Source organism: Phocoena phocoena, chromosome X (assembly GCF_963924675.1).
Source record: "Phocoena phocoena chromosome X, mPhoPho1.1, whole genome shotgun sequence".
Lineage (NCBI taxonomy): Eukaryota > Metazoa > Chordata > Mammalia > Artiodactyla > Phocoenidae > Phocoena > Phocoena phocoena.
In genome coordinates, this window is record NC_089240.1 from 76,844,336 (window position 1) to 76,871,402 (window position 27,067).

General features: G+C 34.5%; 1 protein-coding gene across 1 annotated transcript in view; it reads left to right on the forward strand.

The window, feature by feature from the left end:
- PCDH11X (protocadherin 11 X-linked) overlaps positions 1-27,067 on the forward strand; it is a 757,630-nt gene that overhangs the window by 405,797 nt on the left and 324,766 nt on the right. Inside the window, exon 5 of the mRNA XM_065900626.1 lies at positions 14,693-14,722. Within this exon, the coding sequence (XP_065756698.1) occupies positions 14,693-14,722 (30 nt within the window). The remainder of the gene's footprint in view (positions 1-14,692; positions 14,723-27,067) is intronic.

Consider the following 27,067-nt stretch of genomic DNA (forward strand, 5'->3'; position numbering starts at 1 on the left):
CAGCATAATTTACAGTATGGAAAAGCTAGAAATAACCTAGATTGTCCAACAATAGAATCAATAAATTGCCATATATTCATCCAGTGGAATATAATACAGTGCAAAAATTAAATTATTGGCACAATTTTCCCAAGCACATGAGAAAATTGGACAAACCAAATGATGTTGAAAGAAGCCATTCAAAAATAAAGAGTACAGTATGATCCCATTCTTATAAAGTACCAAAATAGACTAAACTAAACTATGAGGAAGTGAGTGGGCTACAGCAGGATGTTGGGTTCTGGATGCTACTTCTGTGCAATTTTTTGACCCAGGTTATGGTTATGGAACACCCTGAGTGTGTTCACTTTGTGAAAATTCATCAATTTATAATGTTGCACTATTGTTTCTTGACTGCTCCTCCCTTGTCTCTGCATCCCCTCCCTTCCCTGATCAGCAACTGTTTGAACCTGCCCTTTGGAACTCAGGGAAGGTCATGGAGGCTGAAGCCTACTCCCTACAAACAAGAAACAGGGGACTCAGAAAAGTTTCCATGCCTGGGAGACCCACATGGTCCTGTTCGGTTTCAAAATGCTTTTTCTGCATCAGTTGATAGGACCATATGATTTTCCTCCTTAGCCTGTTTATACGCTGGATTACATTGTTTCTCCAATGTTGAACAAGTCCTGCACACCTGGAATGTTCTTGGTCATGGTGTATAATTATTTTTATACACTGTTGAATTTGATTTGCTAATATTCTGTTTAGGATTTTTGCTTCTATACTCATAAGAGATATTGATTAGTAGTTTATTTTTTTATATTGTTTTTGTCTAGCATTGGTATCAGGGCAATAATAGCCTTATAAATGAATTGGGAAGCATGCTTCCTCTTATTTTTCTTGGAATATACTTGGAATCAACTATTCTTTAAAATTTTGGCAGAATTCCCTAGAATTCTAATTGTACCACTGTATTTTTTTCAGCTAACAGAACATTCTCCCTTCACTTGACTCTTGTTTTGATATATTCTCATTCCAAGGAAATGCACGTACATTAAATTCTGCTTATTTTAGCTATGACCTTATTTAGAGAAACAATGAGACAGTCCTGATCTTTTAATGTTGATATGCTACAACCTGGAAACATGTCTTTGTGATGAACAAAAAAGTCAGAGTGATAACTCACCTACAAAGAGCACACAATTAAGGTAAAACTTTTGGAGATTATCAGGCAGGGCTGACTGAAATTCACTTTCTACCCTTTCTTGGGGTAAAAGAGAATAACTAAGGTTGCCATAACTGTGAAAGAAAAACACATTTTTGATGGCCCCAAGGGTAAATTTGACCTTCACTGAAATTAAAACAGATTTTGTTAGAGCATTTCTAATGATTTAACGTTTGTTTTGGCTTATGGTATCAAGCATTGTTCCTGTAGCCCATTTTAAAGTTTTGCTATCTATCTGTATAGTACTAGTTATGAAATATTTTGCTTTCTGCTGTTCTTTGCTTGCAATGATTAATTCCTAGTCAGGTGATGAATGTGAATAAAGGGTGGCAATTACAATTGCTTTAGTCACTTAATAATGTGGGTCCAGGGCTCAATTGAGATTTTAGACATATATCTAAATGAATTATACTGAATTTTCTATTAATCACTGCATCCTTAGTGCTGACAAGGTCTCTTTCCAACAATAGATCTAATCATTTCAAGATGAGCCACAATTAGAATGAATATGATAAAGATCTCATTATCTGGGCCAAGATTCTGATCCCATGAGCCCAAGATAGAAACCTCTGTTTCACTACTTAATTTAACATTAAGGGCCATGCATTAAGTCTTGTGGCTCTGGAGATTTATAAATGTTTAAAGCCCTTAATAAGCTTAGCTTTTTACTTTTGGACCACAGTCACTAGCTGAATAAAATGTTTGATTCTTTTTTGAAACTGGGACTTTATTTTATATGCGTCAGGCAAACTAGATCAGTATTATACAGTTTTCTATAATTCATTTTCATAAGGTAGTGATTTACTTGCAACCTCAAAGCAAAATTTTTCCCTCTCACAGTCTTTTACTACCATTCAAGGCACTTTCGTATATATCAGAAATTAATTCATTGATCATCTCTAAGTATTTTTTAGTAGCTGACTTGGACAGTAGACTGTAAGATTCTTCCTTGTTTGTTATAATGTACTCAAGGTTTCACAGTGCATGGTTAAAATAAAGGATGATGATGTTGATATTAACAGTAACAGACAGAGTTTGTTGAAAGCTTACTATATGATGGTGTTAAGTGTTCTACTGTATTAACGCACTTAGCCCTCACAAACACTCTATCATAGTGCTACTATTTTTATTCTTGGTGTTTTACAGATAGACAAGCTCAAGCACCAAATAGAGTATTCAAGCAGCTGGCCCATGGTCACACAGTTAATAAGTGGTAGAGCTGAGCTTTGAGCCAGGCAGTCTACTTCCAGAGCCCATGATCCTAAGTACCATGCCTGTCACATAGTAGATGCTCAATAAATATTTGTTGACTAATAAAATTCTCTAGTTAAAGCTCCCAAGAATTACAACTCGCTCATTCTTCTAAAAATACTAACGATAAATAACCAATCATAAAAATAAAAATGTCCTGAATACAGAGCTCTGCTGAGAATAAATGCAGCCAGAGAGATAAATGGAGCCATCCACTGTTTTATGTTGAATTGGAAGCTGAAAATAACAATGTCAATGTGGTAAATTGGAAAAAAAATGAAAATCGACATGATAGATTCACAAAGCAGTAAAAAATGTACAAGCTTAAAATATTTTAGATACTTTAAGAGCTAAATTCTGGGAAGACGCCTGAGGCGGATGAGCCTCTAGGGGAATGAAATACCTTTTTGAATAAAGCTCAGACCCTATCTTATGCAGTTTTAATGTAAGTCTTTGATAATTCAAGACTTTATGGATCACTCAGGAGGAGTGCTTTTATTTCTGTATTATAGAAATCTGGTAGCATCATAGATATTGGAGTTTAGCTATGGTAAATATTCATTTGTGTGTTTAATTAATATTCACTTTATATTTCTGCTAAAGCTATAACTAAATGTTTAGAAATTATTCTCTGGGAAATAAAATTATACAAGGATACCTCTATAATTGAGGGAAAAGCTGCCAAATTATTTTGAGATCACAAGTATTGTAATTATCTATATTCTTGTCTCTGTTCCCTTATGAAGACTATAATCTCTGTAAGGGCAAAGATGATTATTTCTATCTTGGCAATCACTGTATCCTAGTAACTAGCCTGGTGAACGAGTGAATGAAGAAGTTAGAGGTGATGGAGGAAACAAAAATTCATTCTAGGCTGTATTTTCCGAGCACTGTCACACTGTGTAGTCCTTCTTACCTTGAAGGGTAACTAGATTGTGAATTCTTGGTCTTTTCTCCACAAATAAGATGCTCTCTTTACATATGATGCATCTGACTTAACCAGATGGAAACTGAACAAAGAATTAAAATGGTTGAATTGGAAAATTGGTCAATTATACAAGTTAGTAGTTTGCCTAGATTATAGAAAATGAACTAATACTAGAGGCTCCAGATTATGCAGCTGGCCATGTTACTTGCATATGTAAAAACACTGAATATTCTAACTGTTAATATTATTATTATTATTATTTATTTATTTATTATTATTATTTTTTTGCGGTATGCGGGCCTCTCACTGTTGTGGCCTCTCGTGTTGCGGAGCACAGGCTCCGGACGCGCAGGCTCAGCAGCCATGGCTCACGGGCCCAGCCGCTCCGCGTCATGTGGGATCTTCCTGGACCAGGGCATGAACCCGTGTCCCCTGCATCGGCAGGCGGACTCTCAACCACTATGCCACCAGGGAAGCCCTGTAATGGTAATTTTTGAGGGAAAATTAACTTAGAGAAATCCAGTAGGTAAATACAAATGTAACTGCCTAACGTTAAAATCAATGCAAATGACTACTTTATAGAAGCACATCTGAATGTACTTTCTCTAGCATAGAAAATCATTAGTTAGGAAATAAAGTACTATAGGGGATATATAATATTTATTTGGAATTATTCATACATATTTGAAACATTATTCATCATCTAATTTATTTATTGCTAGATATTGTGGCACATCGAACATTAACTTCTAGTAGTATAATATTTATTTTTGATGCATTTCTACCTAAGACATACAACAGGCTTGGGTGAAAAGAATATTTCCTTCCTGATTCATGCAATTTTGGCACATAGTATAAATTTCTGTACCTCAGTTTCCACACATGTAACATTAGCATAATTGTATTTATATGACGAACTATTCTAAGGATTAATTCAGATAATATATATTAAATAGCTAAGAGAAAGTCTGATTCATAGGACTCTTAAAAACAGTGGATGCCCGGGCTTCCCTGGTGGCGCAGTGGTTGAGAGTCCGCCTGACGATGTGGGGACGCGGGTTCGTGCCCAGTGTGGGAGGTTCCCACATGCCACGGAGCAGTTGGGACCATGAGCCATGGCCGCTGAGCCTGCATGTCCGTGAGCCTAAAAAAAAAAAAAAAACACACACAACAATAAGAGGCCCGCGTACCGCAAAAAAAAAAAAAAAAAAAAAGTAGTAGATGTCCAAAATAGTTGGGAGAGGGTAGGAGAGCTATGAATTGTTATTGTTATCTCCATTTTACATATCAATAAACAGATTCAGAGAGCTCAAAGGACTTGCTCAGGGTCACACAGTTCTTTGCTCCCTTGTGGTATGATAGTATTTTATTCATCTGCCCATTAAAACACTTAAAATGTAATACTGTAATTATCTATTTCTACCTCTGGCTTCCCTATTAAACTGTGAGATCCTTTTGGGCAAGGGCCCTATCCCATTCATTTTTCTATAATTTAGAAAATTTGTACATAGTACCAAATAGGCTTCTGCTAAATGTTTCACAAATGAGTGAGTGATCTGGAGCTGGAACCTATGTCACATTATTCAAAACCGGATATTCTATTTCTCTTGTACCATATGCTTACTTATAATCATCCCAGTTCTCCAAAAACTTACATATTATATGAAATATAGTGATTTGCATTCAGTAATCTTTCAATGCATTTTTGGTTTGATAATCATAAAACAGAACAACCTATTTTCTATCCTAGTGTATTGTTTTCCTGAAATGGGAGTATATCCCCTTCGCTCATTGTATTTTTAACTAGGACTGCCATAACAAATTACCAAAATATTTGGTTAAAACAACAGAAATTTATTCTCCCACAATTCTGCAGGCTAAAATTCTGAAATCAAGGGTGTCCTCAGTGCTTCTGAAAGCCCTAGGGAAGAATCCTTCCTTGTTTCTTCCAGCTTCTGTGGGCACCTGGCAATCTTTGGCATTCATTAGCTTGTAGCTGCATCCTTTTAGTCTCTGTCCCACCATCACTTGGCTGCTTTCTTTCTGTCTGTGTGTGCCCTCTTCTTACAAGGACACCAGTCTTTGGATTTAGGACATACTGAAATCCAGGATGATTTCATATCAAGATCCTTAACTAACTAACATCTACAAAAGCGATTTTTACAAATAAGATCAAATTTTGAGTTTGGAATGGACATGAATTGTTGGAGGACACTATTCTATCCACTAAAGCTATTATGCTTCATTTGAGTTGATAGCATTAAGACAAACTTAATGAAATCTCACAAACCTAAAAGCAATGAATTCAACTGGGGAAAAAAATGAAGGGCTTTGAGTTTCAGTTTTTTCAGATGATTTGAAATAAAGTTGAAAATTCTACAGAAAATGCACTAAAAGTGGAAATTCAGTATGGAATTGCTAGAGGAGTTTGAAATAGGGGAGAATATATCCGTAATCAGCTAAGAGCTCAAGAAAACTATGGTGATCCCAGAAGAGAATGTTTTTCCCACCTAGGAAATAAGCAAGAAATGATAATGGGTATCAGACAATTATAATAACTTAGTCTGCTGTAAGCTAGGTAATATTAGATTAAAACTAAAGCTTAAGAACACATTAAAATGAATGCAACTATATCTTAGGTTCAAGTCACAATCAGGAAGTCATATGCTTAACTAGTACCTATGTGAGACCACTATATGAGAATTTAACGTTCCCTTGAATCGATGCTAATGAACTATATTGTTTTAAAATACCCTGTTGTTATCTCAGGGTTAGATATAAAGACAGGCACATAGGTCACTTTTAAATTTTTATTTCTTATCATAGATCTAGTTAGTCATGCTTTCATCTAATATAAAAACCAGGCATTCACAGAATTAAGCAATCTGGTAGCTACTGCACATTAAAACAATGATTTCCTTTTAACAAATGAGAAAGATCATTTGTATTCTGATGTTTATTCTTATAATCACTTTATTACTTTGATGTTCATTTTGTAAACATCTACAAGCTTTAATAGATGCAATGCAACAATCTCAGTTTTACATTTCACGAGAATGACATGTTAAGATGATCTGTAATTTAAAGTGATATTAGAGACAATTGCATACGTCTTTAGCAGCAAACAGAGGTATCTTTATGCAAAATTCAAACATTAAAAATGAAACACTGTTCTGACTGACATGCAATATTTTAAGAAAGCAGACCTGTCTGTCACATTGATTTTGTTATTGTCACAGTATAAGAATGTTTCAGGGCAAGAGTAGGGTTTTGAATAAACCAGAAAGATTATGTGAGAACAAGTGTAATAGTATTCTAACTTAATCCTGCCTTCTCATAAGAAACTGTGATTTTCGTATCATCCATAATATTCCACTTCTATGTCACTTTGAGAATATTTTACTCTTGTTTAGCTTTGTTAGATCAATTCTAGTATCAATCTTGAATAAAGCATTGGTTTCTTTCCCCCCTTAGTTTGACTCTCATTCTGGTACTCTACATAATCTCTGCATGTTCCAAATCCAAGATTCAGCACCCATGAACAAATTATTTCAACTGGATTTAATCAGTACTGTCAATCCCTTTCCCCCATATTCAGTAAATGCAATGTCATTGTCCCATGATATCCTATGTGTTCTTCCAACTGTTTTATCAGACTTTTAACAGTGATATACTATAAGGTAGGTGGATTTGAATAAATAATTTGACAAACATTTTTAAAAGTTTCATTCACTTTAGCAGAGGGAATTTCCTTAATATATTTCAAATTATATGTAAATTAATATCAAGAAATAGATAACTTTTCAACCCTCTCAATGGATGGGTTTGGCAATCCGTTCAATGGTATCTTAGTAACAGGAAATAGCACATTAAGCTCACATAGTAGAATAGTTTATGCTACAGTTTTATTGATCTAATTAAAATAATTTTGGATGCCAGTGTATAGTTTAAAAAATATTTAGATAGGAATTTAATTCTAAGTATTCTAATATTTAATTCTAATATTTAGACAGTCTTTAATTCTATAGTTAAAAATAAATTACCTTGAGGGCAAGAATGTGAAGAAATTGGAACCCTTGTACACTACTGATGGGAGTGTAAAATTGTGCAGCTGCATTGGCAAACAGCCTGGCATTTCCTCAAAAGATTTAACATAATGTTACCCTATGACCCAGCCATTCCACTCGTAAGTATATACCCAAGAGAAAAGAAAACACATGTCCGTGTAAAAACTTCTGTATGATGTATATATGAGCATTATTCATAATACCCAAAAGGTTTAAATAACCCAAATTCCCATCAATTGATGAATGTTTAAACAAAATGTGGTATATCTATACAATGAAATATTATTTGGACATAAAAAAGGAATGACTTACTGAAACATGATGCAACATGGTTGAACCTTGAAAACATTATTATAAGTGAAAGAAGCCAGCCACAAAAGACCACATATTATATGATTTTATTCATAAGTCCAGAACAGAGAAATATACAATAAAAAAACAGAAAGTAGGTTAGTGGTTGTCTAAAACTTGGGAGAAGTGAGAGGTTAGGGGGTGATAGTTAAAGAGTATGGGGTTTCTTTTGTTTTGTTTTGCTTTATGTGTTTTTTTAAAACAATATTGGGGTATAGTTGATTTACAATGTTGTGCTTTAGGGTTTCTTTTCGAGGTGATGAAAATGTTATAAAATTGAATATGGTGATGATTACAGATACCTGTGAATATACAGAAAAAACATTGAATTTATACTTTAAATGGATTAATTCTATGGTATGTAAGGTATATTAATAAAGATGTTAAAATAAAACACCAGTAATAAGAGCTAACATATATACACTATTCAAAGTGCCAACTACTGTTTGATGCCCCTAGTTTACTGATTTAACCCTTGTAACAAATACTCTGGAGTAGGAACTCATATTTCTCTATTCTACAGATGATGAAACTAAGGCAAAATGACAAGAAGAAGCATGTCTGGAGTCACATAGGAAATAAGCATTAGAGATAAGAGTTGAATCCAGTCAATATAGCTCCAAAATTTGTGCTTTTCAGTAAGATTCATAATCAATTATTACAATCTAGCTCTAATTATCTATGTAATTAAATAATAGAGGAATATCTTGTTATTTGATTCAGTCTATAAATATTTATTGTAGGTCTCCTTAGTACCAGGCACTTTTTTAGGCATTGAGAATATAGCAGAATTCCAAACTCCAAAATGACAAAATGCCTGCTGCCACGGAGCTTACATTCTAGAACTTTAGAATCCAGAAGATCTGGATTGAAACCTCAGCTCTATACCTTACAAGTAGAGTGATTAAGTAAATTTCTTCAACTCTTTGATCCACATTTTCCTCTTTGTAAAATGGAAATGATAATTTTCTCACATCAAAGTATCACTATAACAATTAAGTTAGATGACATTTGTCACTGTAACAATTAAGTGAGATAATATTTGAAAAGCATTTACTAAAATGCTTCATACTCAATAAATGAAAGGTGATGATAGCAGTGGCAGTGATAGTTGTAGTAATAGTATTCCTGTCATTGTCACAATCATCACCTTCATCATCATTAAATGTAGCTAATGCCTTGGATTCAGTGTAGGAGGAAGACATAGCCTTCTAAAGTTTTGCTTGAATAAGTTCACATAGCTACTTGTGAACCCAGGACTGAAACCTGAATCTTCTGATTTCAAATTTCATATTCTCTTTACTGATGTATTGAAACTATGTATACAATTTTTATACCAGTCTCAAATTTAGAAGAAAGAGAATAAGACAATAAAAATCCATAGATACATTCTCTTAAATGTGTTCTTTTGAAATGGTGATTTACATTTTAGAGAGGAAATAGATAGTAAACAAACATGTTGAGAAGGACATTTAGGCTTACTATTATTATTAGATTCACCAGTATCTTTCCTTTAAAGCCAACAACACTCTAAGTTGCTAACTGAATAAAGTTCTGAAATACAATGTCACATGTACCAGCCTACTAAAAAAATAAACTAGGCTGTGATAATTATATGGAGATTTAAGCCAAGTAAAAAATACACTTCAAGTTCTGATATTTTTAAAGCGTAGATTAGGGGGAGGGGTTGGATATTCCACATGGTATAGTATTAGAAACCTGACTCCATAAGCTTCTAATTTTTTATAAACACACATGCACACACTGCGATAAAAAACCTTCTTCCCCAGTTTTTTCCATCTGTTAGACAAATATTTATTTAGTTGTGTACACAGTCATAACTATTTTCATTTGACCATGCCATTCAGAAAAGGTACCACCACAACCCTGCTGGTGTAATTGAAAGTGCTTTTTGTTAAATCTTGACCACTACTGGACATCTCAAGTTGCTATTACACCTGATCCAGCTGACAAAAATTTAGTGATGGTTGAATGGACCTAGAGATTATCATACTAAGTAAAGTAAGCCAGACAGAGAAAGACAAATATCATATGATATTGCTTATATGTAGAATCTACAAAATAAATGATACAAATGAACTTACATACAAAACAGAAATAGACCCACAGACATAGAAAACAAACATGGTTACCAAAGGAGAAAGGTGGGGGGGGGGGGCAAATTAGGAGTTTGGGATTAACATATACACATTGCTATATATAAACTAGATAACCTACAAGGACCTACTGTATAGCACAGGGAATTATACTCAATATTTTATAATAACCTGTAAGGCAAAAGAATCTGAAAAAAATAGATATATATGTATGTATGACTGAATCACTTTGCTGTTTTCCAGAAACTAACATTGTAAATCAACTGTACTTCAATTAAAAAAAGAAATTTAGTGATGGTTGATGCTTTATTGAGTGATAATCATAATCAGCTTTTAAAATAAAGCTGTGCTTATCAAGTGCATTTTCTCCTGTACACATTCTGTTCTATTTCTTTCCTAATCAGCAGGCAGAGTAGTGAGTTAGGATAAGCTCTGGTGTCTTTGTCCTCTAATAAGTTTCTTCCTCTTTCTGTTACCTGTGTTTAGAGATGTGGCTGCCTTGACTTCTGACTCTAGTCTTGTTCCCTCTACTCTGTCATTAGTCTTAATGATCAGAAATTCCTAATAGTTGTGTTCAAGAGGACAGCTGCTCTATAAGCAGCAGCAATACATGAAGGCAGAATGAAGGTAACAGCTGTACTGTACACAAGTCAGAAAAGGAAAAGGGAAGTAGTAAACTTGGAGATGGGTAAAAGAAGGAGTTAGGATTTTTCAGAGACTGCACAGAGGCAATATTCTTTTGGGTTAGAAATCTTTTCTTGTGTTGACCCCACCCTTTGTCCTTGTTGTGTTCATTCTGAATGCACAGATCAAAAACAGACAAAGCTGAAACACAAAAGCACATAGATATTGAGAAATACCAAAATCATTTGATCTTATTTCTTCCAATTATACCAATACAGCTACAGCCTCAGTGCCTACTTGAATAACTCTTCACTGTGGTGACTTATCTGCCACCATACTCTACTGTGTTAATGCTGTATGATACAGAAGAGAGCTGACTAAAATTTGAGGATGCTCTCCTAGTTGGATCATCCCCTTGATATTAACAGACTTTACTTCTCTTGTATGTTATATCTTGGCCCTCTTTTTCATTAGAGTCAATCAGCTCTATCACTCTAGAAAATTAGATATAATAGGAGAAATGTTCATTTATTGACAGTTGGAGTTAGAATTTATTCACTCCTAGAGGTTAATAAGAACGTATGAAAACTACATGACTAATGTATACTATAGAAAATTCTGAGCCCATAACATTCAGATTGGTGAACATTTCTCCCTACCTTACTATATATAATTTAGTTTGGAGAGTGATTTTGTTGATATAATTTTGGCCTCTTGGGAGTCATTTTTAAAATAAGGGGATAAAAATCCATGTCTCCATTAAAATAGAAATTGCTTTTCAGCATGATTTTTCCCCTTCCAGAATTGATTTTTTTAAAATGTTTCTATCATCAAATCTGGTATCAATTTGCCAACCTACTCACATGCCTGCCAATATATTTCTGTGCTTTCTTTTAATTCTAATGCTTGTCTAGTTGTCATGAGATAGGGCCTACTTATGGTGACAGATTGTGTTCTGTCTGTGTGGTGTAGAAAATGCAAAGACTATCATTTTAATATTTCCCACTTGATCTATTTTAAACTTTCTCAATAGAAATTCTCAAACAAGGGCAAAAGGAGCACAGCATAGGCAATGCTCTTAATTAAAATATATAATTTAGGGAAATAAACACATTCTGGAGTTGTCTTTTTTCACTGCAATGGTAAAGAGGTGCTCTCAATATGTTGACTAGCCTTAAATATTTTCATTATTTTTTCAATAATTCACTAATTTACCAAGATAGATATAATTAATATTTTCACATCTTCACTTGTCTTGCTGAGGATTTTGCATTGCTCAGTAATAAGTGGTAAAACATCTAACTAAAATCTACTGTTTTCTTGACAGTAAATTCTAATGGAGGGAATATAAAAAGATCTATCGTGGTTTTATAAAATAAAGAATGGTAATTTTTAATATTATATTCTTAAATATGGGTAAAGTTTTGAGGGTTTTTTGTCCATGATATTATTTCTGTTGGAAAGTTAAAATTTTTAACCTGTTATTTAAGAATTATCATTCATAATAAAGAGAGATGTAAATACCAATTGTTTAAAGATATTAAAATCTAAGGACACTTTCTTGAAAGAGATTATTCAAGGCATTATCCTCAGGCTATGCCTTCACAGACAAATAGAATTCTATCACTGAGCCACTGATGGCTGCATTTGATCAACACATAAGGACAATAAGAATATCTTAGGCTAAAAATAACTACCCAAAGTGGAAAGAAAAAAACACACTTTGATTTCCTTAGATAATAGATTTGTGACCATGTCTGGTTACCTTCCTCAAAAGTCAATTTTGGAAACTCAAGTTATATTAAAATGACAGGAAAAAAACTATATCCTTTTTGGTCTCAGAATAAGTCATTGGATAACAAAATACAGAGCCTTTGTTTTGTTTCAAGGCAAATTATGCTCAGAGATTGAGATTATCTTTGCCAATATTTTATTTAACACAGGTCTACTGTGGGAATTATAATTTCACAAGCCAATAGCATACAAGATAATGTCCTTTAATAAGCCAATAAAGAAATAACATACTCCAAACCAATGATTGATTAATTACACTATTGTTCCAGGCAAAGGGCACAATGAAAGGAATAAAGTCCAAATTTAGTTGTGGTGTACCTTTCTGTTGCAGGAAGGGGGACCTCTTCCAGGGCCTAGAGTCGGCTTTTTTCTAACACTCGCAAATGAATTGTCCAAGGAGACACATGTACTGACAAAGCAAAAGACTGTACTGGAAATGGGCACCCAGGCAGAGAGCAATAGGGTAAAGGAACCCAGAAGAACTGCTCTGCTATGGCCTGTGGTCTCAGGTTTTATGGTAATGGGATTAGTTTCCGGGTTATCTCTGGACAATCATCTTGCATGGCCCATATTTGATCTAACTAAGGGTCTTCCCTGGTGGCATTCACATCTCTCAGCCAAGATGGATTCCAGCATGAGGGTTTCTGGGAGGTGGGCAGGATATGTCGTCTCCTCCCTCCTTCTTTTAGCCCCTCCCAAATTCTTCCAGGTTAGTTTTACAAGACATACTATGGGTTGGCATGTCCTCCCTCCTTTGGCCCCTCCTGAATATTCCTGGTTAGTTTTTGGTGGCAGCACCACATTCTTCATCGAGACCTCCTGTTGCAAGACAACTCAGGCAAGAGGTTATCATCATGCCTGGTCAAGGTTTCAGTCAATGACTCCCTAACATTTCTATGAGCTGGTTCTCGAGAGAGAGAGCTTAGTCAACTGAGAGCTGATGTCCAGCTGCCAGCGCAAAGATGAAAGTCTCTTGTTGTAGAGCACATCGCTAGGAAATGAAGGCACTGAGGCTGGCAAGCATGATAATCTCCTTCCCTGGGGCTGCTTCATGGTTTTCACCACTGCTGAGCAGAGATCCACCTTCCTAGGCAGGAGCCAATACCCCAAAGTATTCAGAGAGCTATTTAGATCAGCAAAGAGTCACCTTGCCCAGACCAAACACTCTCAGATGGTCCTCACACACTCTGGGTATTTATACTCTAATGTCCCCTTGCCATAGCTGCTTCTTCATATGTTCTTATTGATAAGACCCTGGTGGTGCCCCTCAGCAGTTGAGCTACTACTGAGTGCTTGTCAGCAACCGCAGATGTTGATGATGACATCCTGACGCAACAACTTCAATACTTTTATCGAAACAACTTTACTTATAAAAACAACTGTATTCTTAGATCAAAACAATTTTTGTCATGAACAAATAGATCTGAAATCATATCAAACCACTAAACAACAGCATTCATCCTCTTACTACATTTATTGTATCTCTCTTTGTATATACCCTTATTTCAAATTCACCTCTATCTCCTCCCCAATTTTCTCTGATGCTCAGAGAAACTTTTGCACAACTGTAGCAATGACAGGGAACGGAGGTAAATTTTGAGGAGAAAGGACTTGGGAGCATCGTTAACTAGAAATGTTAGACATGTGATCCTTTTATCATGTGATGTATTCATCCTCTACAAAGGAGAATGAATCCAAGTGACAAAAGGCCTAAATGCTTCTGGAGTTTTCAAAATCAATTTACCCCATTTCCTGAGGTTGAATGAGGGAAAAAAGAAGTCTTAAATAAAAATGAACAAAATGATTTTACCAGGATGGCTGCAAAAATTATTTAGTTGAACAGAATTGAATTAGGTGCTCCTAAGACCCACAAAAATTAATATTTAGAGAGAATATCCAAAGCTGTATAGATATTTATGTTTACTCCTAATTCATGAATCTCCAACTAAACTAGTTTTTTTTTTAAGAAATGTGTTCATGCTTGAGATAAAGACTCATCCATTTAAAAATGGATGGAAAATAAATAAAGGAATATCTAACTGGAAATATGTCTTTTCTTGGCTAATGCCTATGTGAGCTAAGGATTTAATGACTTTTTGATGACCATTGAAGATTTTTATATGGCTCTACATATTGCTGTATGAGATTTACAATGTTATATCCCTTTCCTGAAACCACTGAAGAATGCAACAGATGAAAACAGTTTCATTAGAAAAACAAAATTGTGTATTATTGCACTTGGAATTTTGGCATGTTTTTTAAAAATGTATTTGCAATAACAAATTGGAGCTGATTTTTGTTTTTGTTTTGTTTTATTTTCCTTTGCTTCCTTTGCCTCCACTTTATCCTAAATCAGCAGAAATCCGAGGGAAAAAAGGCAGGAAAGGTAAGATTGTAAATTTCAAAGAAAATTGATTTCAAAATACGTTGTGATTTTTTTTCTTACATTTCTGAAGCCACAGTAGTTACTAAGTGGAGTTAAAACTGTAAGTATTTAAGATGACATATGTTGTAGTTCTGCCTTAAAAGAGCTTCAAGCTGAGCTGTCTCTACATTTTGTATCACTTACACAGTCCTGGAAGCGATTTTCAAGTCTTATTTTATTTTATTTTTCATCAACACTTTCTTTTCCCACTGTGCCAAAACAACATACTGCTGACAGCATCACTTCATGAATATTCTGGTAATACAGTTATTTTATGATAAATTTTAGCAATAAATGGGACCATTTTTGGTGTCAATTCACAACTTAACAATGACAGCAAAAGTTAGTGAATATGAAGCATGATGATGTCTGATAAGGTCACAGAGAAAAATAGCATAAACTAAACATGGTTAATCAGTAAATTGATGTTCTCTGAGAAACTGGGCTTTAGAATGTCATCTTTCAATGCAAAAAATTTTTTCTAATTGAAATATAGTTGATGTACAATATTATGTTAGTTTCAGGTGTATTACATAGTGATTTGACATTTGCATACATTATGAAATGATTACCACCATGATAAGTCTAGTAACCATCTGTAACCGTATAAAGTTATCACAATATTATCGACCGTATCCTTTATGCTGTATATTACATCAGCATGACTTATTTATTTTAAAACTGGAGGTTTCTACCTCTTAATCCCCTTCACCTTTTTCAACCACTTTCCTCCCCTCTGCCAACTGCCTTTTTGTTCTCTGAAGTCTGTTTTTGTTTTTTAGATTACACATGAGATCATACAGTTGTTGTCTTGCTCTGTCTGATTTATTTAACTTAGCAAAATATCCTCTTGATTCATCCATGTTGTCACAAATGGCATGACCTTTTTTACTGGCTGAGTAATATTCCATTATTATTTCATAATATTTGATGGACTCTTATTTGGCTTCCATATCTTGGCTATTGTAAATAATGCTGCAATGAGCATTGGGATGTATATATCTTTATGAAATAGTGTTTTTGTGCTGGATCATATGGCAGTTCTATTTTTAATTTTGTGAGGAAACTCCATACTGTTTTCCACAGTGGCTGTACCAATTACATTCCCACCAACAGTGCACAAGGGTTCCCTTTTCTGTACATCCTCACCAACACTCATTATTTGTTGTCTCTTAATGATAGCCATTCTGACAGGTGTGATGTGGTATCTCATTGTGGTTTTGATTTGAAGTTCCCTGGTGATCAGTGATGTTGAGCATCTTTTCATGTGTCTTTTGACCATCTGTATGTCTTCTATGAAAAAATGTCTATTCTGTTCCTCTGTCCATTTTTTAATCAGGTTGTTTGTTTTCTTGACAGTTGTATGAGTTCTTTTGGATATTAACCCCTTATCAGTTATATCATTTGCAAATATATTCTCCCATTCTGTAGGTTGCCTTTTTTATTTTGTTGATGGTTTCCTTTGTTATGCAAAAACTTTTGAGTTTGATGTAGTCCCATTTGTTTATTTTTGCTTTTGTTTCCCTTGCCTGAGGAAATAGACCCCCCAAAAATTGCTAAGACCTATGTCAAAGACCATGCTGCCAATGTTTTCTTCTAGGACTTTTATTGTTTCAGGTCTTACATTTAAGCCTTTAATCCGTTTTGAGTTTATTTTTGTATATGGTGTGAAAAAGTATCCCAGTTTGATTCTTTTACATGTAGCTGTCCAATTTTCCCAACACCATTTATTGAAGATAATTTTTCACATTTTATATTTTGGCCTCCTTCAATGTGAAAGTTTTAAGTTCTGCTCACATATATATGAACAGTCTAGCTGTCTAGAAAAATTTGGTTTTCTACCATTAAAAAAATAAACTATGTCACACATATTGTTAAATTTTAACTACCTCATTGGTTAAACTGCACCACCACTAAAAATAAACAGTTATTTAGCTGTTCACTGACATTTGTTTTCTAGAATTTATGCCTTGGTTTCTTCACCATGTTTTGAGGTTTGGAACCAAAATGTCATAACTATATGCTAGGTTAAATATAAGTGTTTTTCTAGCTTGAGAGACCAAATTTTGTCTTTGAAAAAGAACTTGCCAAAGGGTGGTCTAGACTATGACAGAAGTACTCTGTTAGCCCTGGATGGCTTTATCAAGTGTGAGAATTACCTGAAAACCGAGCCTGACTAGAATGTCAAAATGAATTTTCATTAGTGTTTGAGAGATAAACTAAAATAACAACATTAGAGAATTTTCACTCAGTATACCTTTCTGAGAGTTTTCAAATGCCTGCCTGAACCATCTTATCACTGTGACCTTGGAGTGATGACTTTTTGAGAATTAACTCCTCTGAGAAGGCAAAAGTTTATAGACGATTTCTCCAATTAAAAGGAGGGAAGCAAGGGGAATAAAATGTCACTAGCTATGTAAAGTGAAAGAGAGAGGGAGAGAGAGAGAGAGAAGCTCTACAGATTTTAGGTGTTCTAACATTCTCAACCATTCTGGTAAATTTAGGAAAGGACCTGTTGCTCAGTTATTTAAAAGTTGGAATTTTGAAGAACATAAATATTGGCAGATTTTATTTAGTATAGTTATTCTATAAATAGAAAAATGTTTTTGTTTTAAAAAATTAAGACTGTACACAGCACTCTGGGATGAACTCAGAAAACACCTGGGTCATGAAACTTTAACATAAACCACTTCAATTGTGAATATTAAAATAGTAATATAATCACAATATAAGGAGCAATGGAAAGTGTGGTTTTTAGTGATGGATACTTTTTTTTTGTCAAATAAAACCAAATCTGGACTTAGAGATTTTACTCAGAATAGAGAAAAGGCTCTGACCTCAGAAATCTGCAAGGTCTTAAAATCTAACAAAAAAAGGTGCTTCTTTTTTTAAGGTAAAAAGGGGTAAGCAGAATCTTTTAAGAAGAAACCGGACAGGCCAGATAAGTGGCCAGTGCGGTCCACCAGGAAAAGTGTCTTGCTGTGGTCAGCTGATTCCCAAGAGACCCTGATAAAGGGGATGCATTCCACATTTTTAGTGCTTGCTCATTACTTGGTGGCAAGCAGAGCTCAGGAGCCTGTAGGAAGGAGAGATTCCTGACTAAAGTTTGGTCAAGACAAAGTGTTGTAAGAAAAGGAGGGAGCCAAAGAATGGTCATATCCCAGGTTTCAGGCAAGGCCCTGGGATGGGTTCCCAGGCGAAGGTCTTTGGCTTCATGCAGGAAAGAATTCAAGAGCAAGTCAAAGTAGAGTGAAGGCCGATTTATTCAGGGAGATACACACTCCATAGATAGAATTTGGGTCATCTCAGAAGGCAAGAGGGCCCTGGGGTATGGATTGTTAGTTTTTATGGGCTGGGTAATTTCATAGGCTAACAAGTGGGAGGATTATTCCAACTATTTGGGGGAAGGGGCAGAGATTTCCAGGAGTTGGGGCACCACCAACTTTTGGTCTTTTATTGTCAGCCTCTGAACTGTCATGCCTGTGGGTGTGTCATTTAGATGTTAATGTATTACAATGAGTGTATAATGAGTCTCAAGGTCTACTGGAAGTTGAATCTTCCACTGTCTTGGACCTAGTAGGTTCTAACCAGTTTTTGTAGTATCCTGTTTTTCTCAACAGCTGTGTCATTCTTTTAATTGTTGTGCCCTGCCCACTTCTCTCCGGTCTCAAAAGCAGAGTATAAGAAAGGGACAGCTGTGAGCACTTGGTCATTTTTTCCCACTACCGTTCTATACCAAAGTAAACACAGTAAAATTAAATTACTAATATTGTGCTTACTCTGTTCCAAGCACTGTGTGTGTGTGTATACATATAAGTGCATATGTGTCTACTTCTATATCTATATCTACATCTATATCTATATGTCTATACCTACTACATATTTAGTCCTATAAACTCATAGTTTAATCCTACGAACTCTTTTACAGATGAGGAAACCATGGTGCAGAGAGCTTAAGTGCTTGCCTAAGATTATAGAGCTCACCAGTAGAAAAGCCGTGAGTTGAACCCAGGCAATCTATCCAGAATAATTTAAAAAAAAATAAAAGAGAAAAACTTGAATCACAAAACAAATACTTCTTTTATATCAAAATAATAGTTTTATTGTATTTTAGTAATTACCCTGAATATATTTAATGTTTTAAGTTGCTTCTGGAAGAATAATATTTTTTAAAAAATTTACTTCTGTCAACTCTGATGATGCTACAGACCTATTATGAAGCCCTTTTCACTAGTCTATATGCATTCTATACCTAGCCTGATATAATATGGTTAACATATACCATGGATATTAGGTCTGTCCTCTGACACCCTTTATTTTTGGTTCATTGCGTTTATGTATTTGAAGGGTATTTTGAATATTAAATTCAAGAAGCTATAAACCTTAAATATATTAAGTGTCAGAATATTCATTAACTTTGGATTTACTGCAAATGTCTCCATAAAAAGTTGAATTAATCTCTTGAACCTCACCTATTTAGGTATTTTTAATATAAATTATAAAATATTACTTTTACATCCAGTTTAATTCAGAGTAAGTGAAAAATATAAGCTTCCTACATTTGTAAAAAAATAGGGCCACATAATAACTTAGCTAGGAATGAAGTATCTAAATGAATGCTTTATTGTCCTAAAGTCTCAAACATCAAAGGACCTAGAGTCTCAAACTTCAAAGGACCTATAATTTCTCAATGACTTCCTCAGCTATTTGCATTTAAATGACTTCAGAGACCTCACCAAACAAGACTAGTTTTAGATTCCAAATCAGAGTTTTAAGGTACAGAGATAGATAGACATGTTTTTCTACCTCTCTTTTAAAAGATTACATTTCACAGGGAAGCTAGTGGCATTCAAAGAGCAGAATAAAAGCAAATGTCATACTCCATACTTCATTCATTCTTTAGTATGGAATGCTAAGAGTTAATTAAGGGGCAAATACATTTCAACACATAGCCACCTGTGACTTAATAGATTGGTGATAGCAATGTTTGTTTTCAACTAAAAGAGAAGTACAATTTTTGAACCTGGTTAATATAAAACAAACATTTCTTGCTTAAACACAAATTGATTCCCTAAGTTAGTACTAACCTAAAAATTTCCACGTAGATTTTTTTTTAAATCCCTCCCCTTTGGCTAAGCCTGAGTTTAAATTGCCCTCAGGGTTTGCACAAATGGCCATGCTTGTTAAAGAGTATGTTCACCAAAGTGACTGAAGTTGGCAGAAACAGAGCTGACTGAGATTCTCAAAAGAGTATATTTCTTATTTCTTTATATTTGCCTGAGGTGAATTTACAAAGTAGCTTCTTTCAGACTAGGCTAGTTGGTAGCAGAAAGAATATCTACAGGAAAAAAGGGAATAAAGGTCATTGCCTGTTATTGGCCTCTCTTCTTCCAGACTCCTGTCATTTGTGTAACCATTTGCTCCAAGGCTACATGAAGAAGAGGAAGGCAATGAGAATGTTCAAAGGAACATATATTAAAGTAACATTTTACTGGTGTCTCCAAGCTACTTCTTCTTCCCTTATCCTATTCAACAATCCAGAAACTTTGGGAAGTTTCTTCATCATAAATTGTCCTAACTGTATAATTTAGAAGTTTGAATACGGCACAGCATGTTGAGATTTTTTAAAGGTTTTCTCTAAATGAAACTAATTCTAAGGTTACGTTTCTGAATAGATGTATCCACAAGCCTTGGCTTTAATGAAGGATTATTTTCATACATAGTTTTTGCAGCATGATAATCTAACAAATGCATGAAGCTAAATCTACAGCAATTGTGAATGCTATTTCTTCTATACTAACCAGTTTTCCTTATCAGGCATCCAGTTGAATGTTAGTAATGCTATGAGAAAGTTAAATCACATTAAGAGTTCTAATTTAGCATTACCAACTACAAGCAAACTTATTTACCTTTTTCCTACATATGTTCCATAGATGTGATCTTCCAGAGACATTGTACTGCAGGTATACTGAGTCCTTTGGTAGTGTCTTAACAGCTTCTTATTTTGCTTTGGAATAGATTATTTAACTCAATGGGTAGTGACTGAAAATTTAGTTAGTGGCAAAAAAAGTGACAGATTTTAAAGGACATCTTTGGTTTGATCTTTGGATTCTCCTTCTATGCTTATTCAAGACTTCTGCTTGCACTATTCAATGTTAAAACTGTTAATGTAGCTATCACCACAAATCGATATCTGTTTTGTCTTACATGTTTGTTTTTGTTGATCTGTTTTGGATTTTGTTGATTTTTGTTGCTCGGTTTGTTGATTCTATTGCCCTTACATGTACATATGTGCATTCCCTGGATGTTATTTTCACGTGATTACAAGGACTCCATGATTTTGAACATTGTCCTCTCGTTTTAGGACCATAACTTTATTATCCGCCTTGTGTTATCCTCTTGTGAACTTGAACTCTCCCTTCCTTAGGTCCTCTAATTGCTCATCCCACTTTATGAAATTCCTTCCTGGTTACATTCCTCTCCCCATCTCATCATTACTATCCTTGACTTTTCATTCTTGGCTTCTCACTCTGTTTATGGTGCCAATTTCCAACTGTAGTCCCCTCACAGATTGTATTCTCCACAGGTCACTGAACACTCTTTGGCAAAAAAAAAAAAAAAAAAAGAAATTACAAAATTGTACTCTCATAGTATTAAACTTCTGCTGTGGCTCTAGGTATTGTTCAGAAGTCTTTATATGCTCCTTTCCATTAACTTTCTATCTTGGGCCTTGAATGACTATCCCAAACCTTTTCAACCATCTTCAAATTCCTTTTACAATTTCCAACCCTGAATTACCAGCAGATAACTTTAGGTCCTACTCTCCTAAGATAGAGACCACCTTTGTAACCCCAATATATTTCTGAGTTCCTTTCTAGTATCTCATTTTTTCCCTTTCAGTTATTGAAATATCTAGCTTTTCAGTCTCTTTATACATGCCACTTCCATTTTTCCTTTAAATATACATAAATGTCATTTGTCAAGGAAAATAAATATGAAATAACCACCCCCCAAGTAGAATATATCCTCTTCAGCCATTGCTGTAATTCACTACTAAATTGAGAGAATCATCTCTCTATTAACTGCATTTTCTCACTACATATTCCCTGCTATAATTTGTTATTTTTACTTCCAATTAAAATATAATCCTTTCATCATTTGTCCAGGATTTTCTGCTTACTGGCTCCAGAATTTCTGTTACATTTGACATTTTAAACACTGCTCCTCTCCCAGTATTTCTGGAAACCTTTCTTCCATAAAGCCTTCTGTGATCTGTCCATCCATTTCTACCCATAAATATAATGTTCACAACTGGATTGTGAGTTCATGTTAATCAAGTACATATTTCTTCTGTATTCTTTCAATTCCTAGTGTAGGAGAGGAAAACTTTTCCCTTTCTCCCTTCTAGGTTCTCTGGCTGGTCTAATAATTAAATTGACATAAGATAGATTAACAGGAGAAAAACAGATTTAAATTTGTACATATGGGAGCTCATAAAAATATGATGCTCAAAGAAGTAACCAAAGCTGGCAGCTTTTATATCTTTTAGATAAAGAAACAATAAATTTGTAAAGAATTGACAAGACAAAGGGATTTGGGCTTAGGGTAGTAAAATTAGTAAAGAAGTAACAAGGTTTTTGTATACAACTTTCTCGGCCCTGAATTCCCTTTCTCTGGTGATGAGGATCTCTTATCTTTCTCCTTGTACAGGGAAGATACCTTTCACATTGGAGATTTATTTCCTGTTTTTAGGGGGACAAAGGAGGGTCAGAGTGTTCTTCTTGCACTTGCTATTTGTTAAGTTACTTTAATTCCAAATAATCAATACACTGAAGTAGTGTATCTTGGGGTGACCTGCCCTGAACCTCATCACTAGGACCTATCATTTCACTTTTTATAGACATTTAGTGTATTTGTCTTATTTTAAATTTCCTTTTTTTTTTTTTTTTTCTTTTGCGGTACGTGGGCCCCTAACTGCCATGGCCTCTACTGCCGCGGAGCACAGCCTCCGGACGTGCAGGCCCAGCGGCCATGGCTCACAGGCCCAGCCGCTCCACGGCATGTGGGATCCTCCCAGACCGGGGCACGAACCCCTGTCCCCTGTATCGGCAGGCAGACTCTCAACCACTGCGCCACCAGGGAAGCCCTAAATTTCCATATTTTGATAAGAGTTTAACAGAACTGACTTAATCCAAAGGAAACTGATTTCAAATTTTCCAGAATAAAATGTGAAGTATTCTACTAATGTAATAGCAAATGCTCGATTATACAGGGATTTAAAAATCTTCTTTTTAGGGTCCTCTGACTTCATGTAAAACAGAAAGAAATATGTGGCACAAATGGTAAACTACTCCTTAGCCTAATTCAGGCAGTTGTAATCCTGTTCTTTAGTGTGCATAGAAGTATCCTGGGAAAATCAATGCTGAGAGGTGTCTTCTTTGTAAAACTCTGATGCTCTGAATACTTTATATATATATATATATTTTTTTTCTGTAAGGTCCCAGGTGACTGAACTGTCCAATTTGGACTCTTTATTTCTATAAAAATGTTATTTTTCTTTGCTCCTATACCAAAAAAGTGGAGGGGGTGTGGCTATATGATCACATTGCGTCCTTTTCTCATCCCTTACTGAAAAACTCTAAACCTCCCTTGAAAATGTTCTAAGCCTTCCTACCTACCATTGTCTCACCTTGCAGCATCAAAATTCACCCATTATATCTCTGAGAAGCAGGTGTTTTCACTCTGTGTGTGGCATAGTATTGAGGATGGTCTGAAATAAAATCATATATATTCATTTCAGCTCTATGCCCTTTTCTGAATGTATGGGAAACAATAGACAGTGATATATTAAGTAAAATAAGTCAAGGTTTTAAAAGGTTTCAAAATATATTTTATTCAAAGCAGTAGAAAAGAAGAAAGTAATTTCAAGGTTTATTTGAATAGCACTCTTATGTGTATTAAATACACTATTCCCAGGTCATTAGCTTTACAATAGTGTTAGATGTAGTTACAGATTCAGCCTTTCGCATATATACTCTTTCCATTTTCACAGATTGGGCAGTTTTCCATTCCTTTTTTCTAGCAACTGTTGAAAGTCCTTGCTTCTGTTCATTCAATGCCATCTGAGTCAGTACGTAATTTAGAAGCCTTGTCTGCTATTGTCTATGATTAACTCAACAACTGATACATTGAAATCGATACTCCAAACTATAGAGCTCAGATTAGGATTTATACCTCTGATCTCAACCAAACAATTGAAGCAATTATAATTCTATTCTAAACTTAGATTTTCATATCAGAAACAGTGACATAGCTGTCCTCACTGCTGAATTCATGACACCTTTGAAATGTAAAATTCCCCTATTTTAGGATAAAAAAATTAAATTTTCTTTCACTTTCTTTTTGTTTAACAGCTTTATTGGAGATATAATTCACGCAATTAAAGTTTAGTTTTGTGGGGTTTTTTTACTTTATTTTCCTATTTATTTATTTATTCTTTTAATCAAAGTATACAATATTGTGTTTGTTTCAGGTGTATCACCTTCTTAATTCATATCTTTTGATTTCTGAAAGTAACTCGGAGAGGAAACTTTCTTAGGCAATTTATTGGATAATGTTTTCTAATAACGTTTGCCAATATCATTGCTATAGAGATAACGTTGACCACTCTCTTTTGGACTACTAGACAAATCATGTTTATTTCATTAAATCATATATTTTTCTCCGTGGCTGAGCTGAGGTTTAGTTATTCTATGATCTATTGCTTTCTTGCCACCAGCAGGGGACAGATTCTTTTGCAGTTTCTACTGAATATATGTCATCTTCACATGTGTTATACCACGTTCTTTTGCAATGATGCCAGTTTTTCTTAGTTTTCTAATATTCATAATTTTGTAAGCTTTATAGTAATAAGATATGTAGACTTTTCATTGAGTCTTTCAATCATCAAAAACTCCTTTATTATCTTTTCTTAAATATTTATTTTATGTGTTATGTCCCTTAGGCAGTATGGTTTGAGGACCTGAACAAGCACACACTAATGATAAATGGTATAAGTAGATTAGACCCATGGAGGTGAACAAAGTTTGGCAATGCATGAGAGTACTGATTCAAATATTTTGTCTGTTTCTATGACAAAATATCTGGATTTAAGAGTGTAGTATAAGTCCTCGGTAATAGTGACTTAGAGCCATCTCTTTTCTACCAAGAAACATTTATATTGGAAGGTTAAGAAGTTTTCTTCTGAACACACATTTCTTCAGTAGAGTTAGCAACGGTTGCTGAATCAGATATTGAGACATTTATAAATAAGAATTGAGATTTCAAAGTCTCATATCTTGTGATGATTACGTTAGAAACATTATCTTTGGCATACTTCCTCGTATTCCTTTACTTCTCACATATTTGCCCCTCATGCATTTAATTTTTAAAGTAGGCAAGTATCCTACTTAACTCTGAGGGGACTCACAGGGAAGCCTCTAAGAATTAATCATCAGTTGTTATTTTACCAAAAAATTATGAATATGTTAGTCAATTTCCTAGCCCATTTATTGAGGATCCCTGTGAAACTAATCTTCCTCATTTAGTTGAATTATTTCTTAATTGCTTAAAAGAAGTTTATAGGATTAACTTTTATGCTTTAGAGACACTAAAGCATAAATTTTACAGTCTAATGTTGAGATATAAAGAATTAATAATTCAAGATGTCTTATAAGTTCCTTTAGTCTATGCCTAACACACTACTTGAAACCTAGTAAATATTTAATGAAAATTTATCCTTTGTTTAACAAACATATATGGAATGTCTTCTATGTATCAGACTCTGTACTTGGTAATGAAAATATCTAAAGGAATGAGATAGTTTCTTTGACTTCAAAGACACCCTTGTATAGTAAGGAAAATAGATATGTAAACCAAAAATTCAACCTTATATAACAAGCTTAGTTTACTGTAATAACCTATTTAGAATATTTTTCTTGAATAAAAATAAATTCCACTCACTTGTACTTAGGTTTTCTGTCAGACTTACTCATTTAGAGGTAAGAGCTTCCATAAATTCACTAACCTTTCTTTAAAATATAATGGCTTCTTGTTTATGTTTTTGAGCACCTATATTTTGGTCTCTTTTTAGCTTATATCAGACACATATGCCAGTGTATTTTTATTCTGTTTAAATTTCATACCCCTTCCCATTATATTTGCCTCCTCTTGGCCTACAGTATTTATCAGATACCCTTTAACAGCTTGTATTATTATTTATGAATGAGAGCTAATGTTATTCAAATATACTTTAAACATTGATTTAAGAGTTGGGTTTTCTCTTGAAGTGCATAATGCTTCAAACAGTGTATCTCTTTACTAACATGACAGATTATCCTCTTTATTTTCTTGAAAGCAAGATGTGTAGTGGAGCAAATCTCAAATACTGACCTTCAGTCTTTTCCATAATAAGCAATTGTGAATGCAGTGCTGTAAATCTCTAGCATTAAAGAACTGTCTCTGAGATCTGTTTCATATTCTGTAATAAAGGTGATTGCTGGGGTTTGTGTAACTCCGGAACAGGCTGTGTATCATTTTTATTGATGAGAAGATACCATCTCTGTAATGCCTATGTAAAGTTGTCTGTGTGTTAAATTGATTTAAAACAGTATGCTTTGGATTAGCCATAAAAATTGCAGTGAGTATTGCAAAACAGGAAATCCCATTACAAGACTGAGCAAAGAAGCCACCTGCAGTAGGAAAAAAAAAAATCACACTTCATGGCAGAAACCAATGCATTTAAACTTAGTAAACAAAAGTTGCTAGTGGGTAAGGTTTTTGGCTTTTGCTGGGCTTTGTGAAACAAGTAGATAGCAAATGCTCAATTAGTCCATTTGCTTCTCCCAATGTCCTTATGATCATCAGTCAGCTAATGTGGCTCACTGCACAGTGATTCTTGAGTAGGGAGGGAGTTCTTCTAGTACTTCTCAACTCTGGCTGCATGTTAGAATCACCTAAGGGCTTTTGAAAACTGGCAATGTCCATTTTGCATTCCAAGCAATTACATCAACATCTCTGGGGTGGGACCCAGGCATTGGTAGTTTTTTAAGTTTCCTACATGTTTCAAATACAGAGCCAACTTTGAGAACTACTTTATTCAATTCTTACTGCCTTTAATTTAGATTTAGCAAATTTTATTTGTTTCTGTGGCAAAGTTTCGTTGAGGAAAAAAATTGGATTGATCGGTCTTTTCATGAATGTTATTAAAATAGTGTCCTAATTTTATTGATGTAAAATATAGTTTGCATGCCAATATAGGACCAGTAC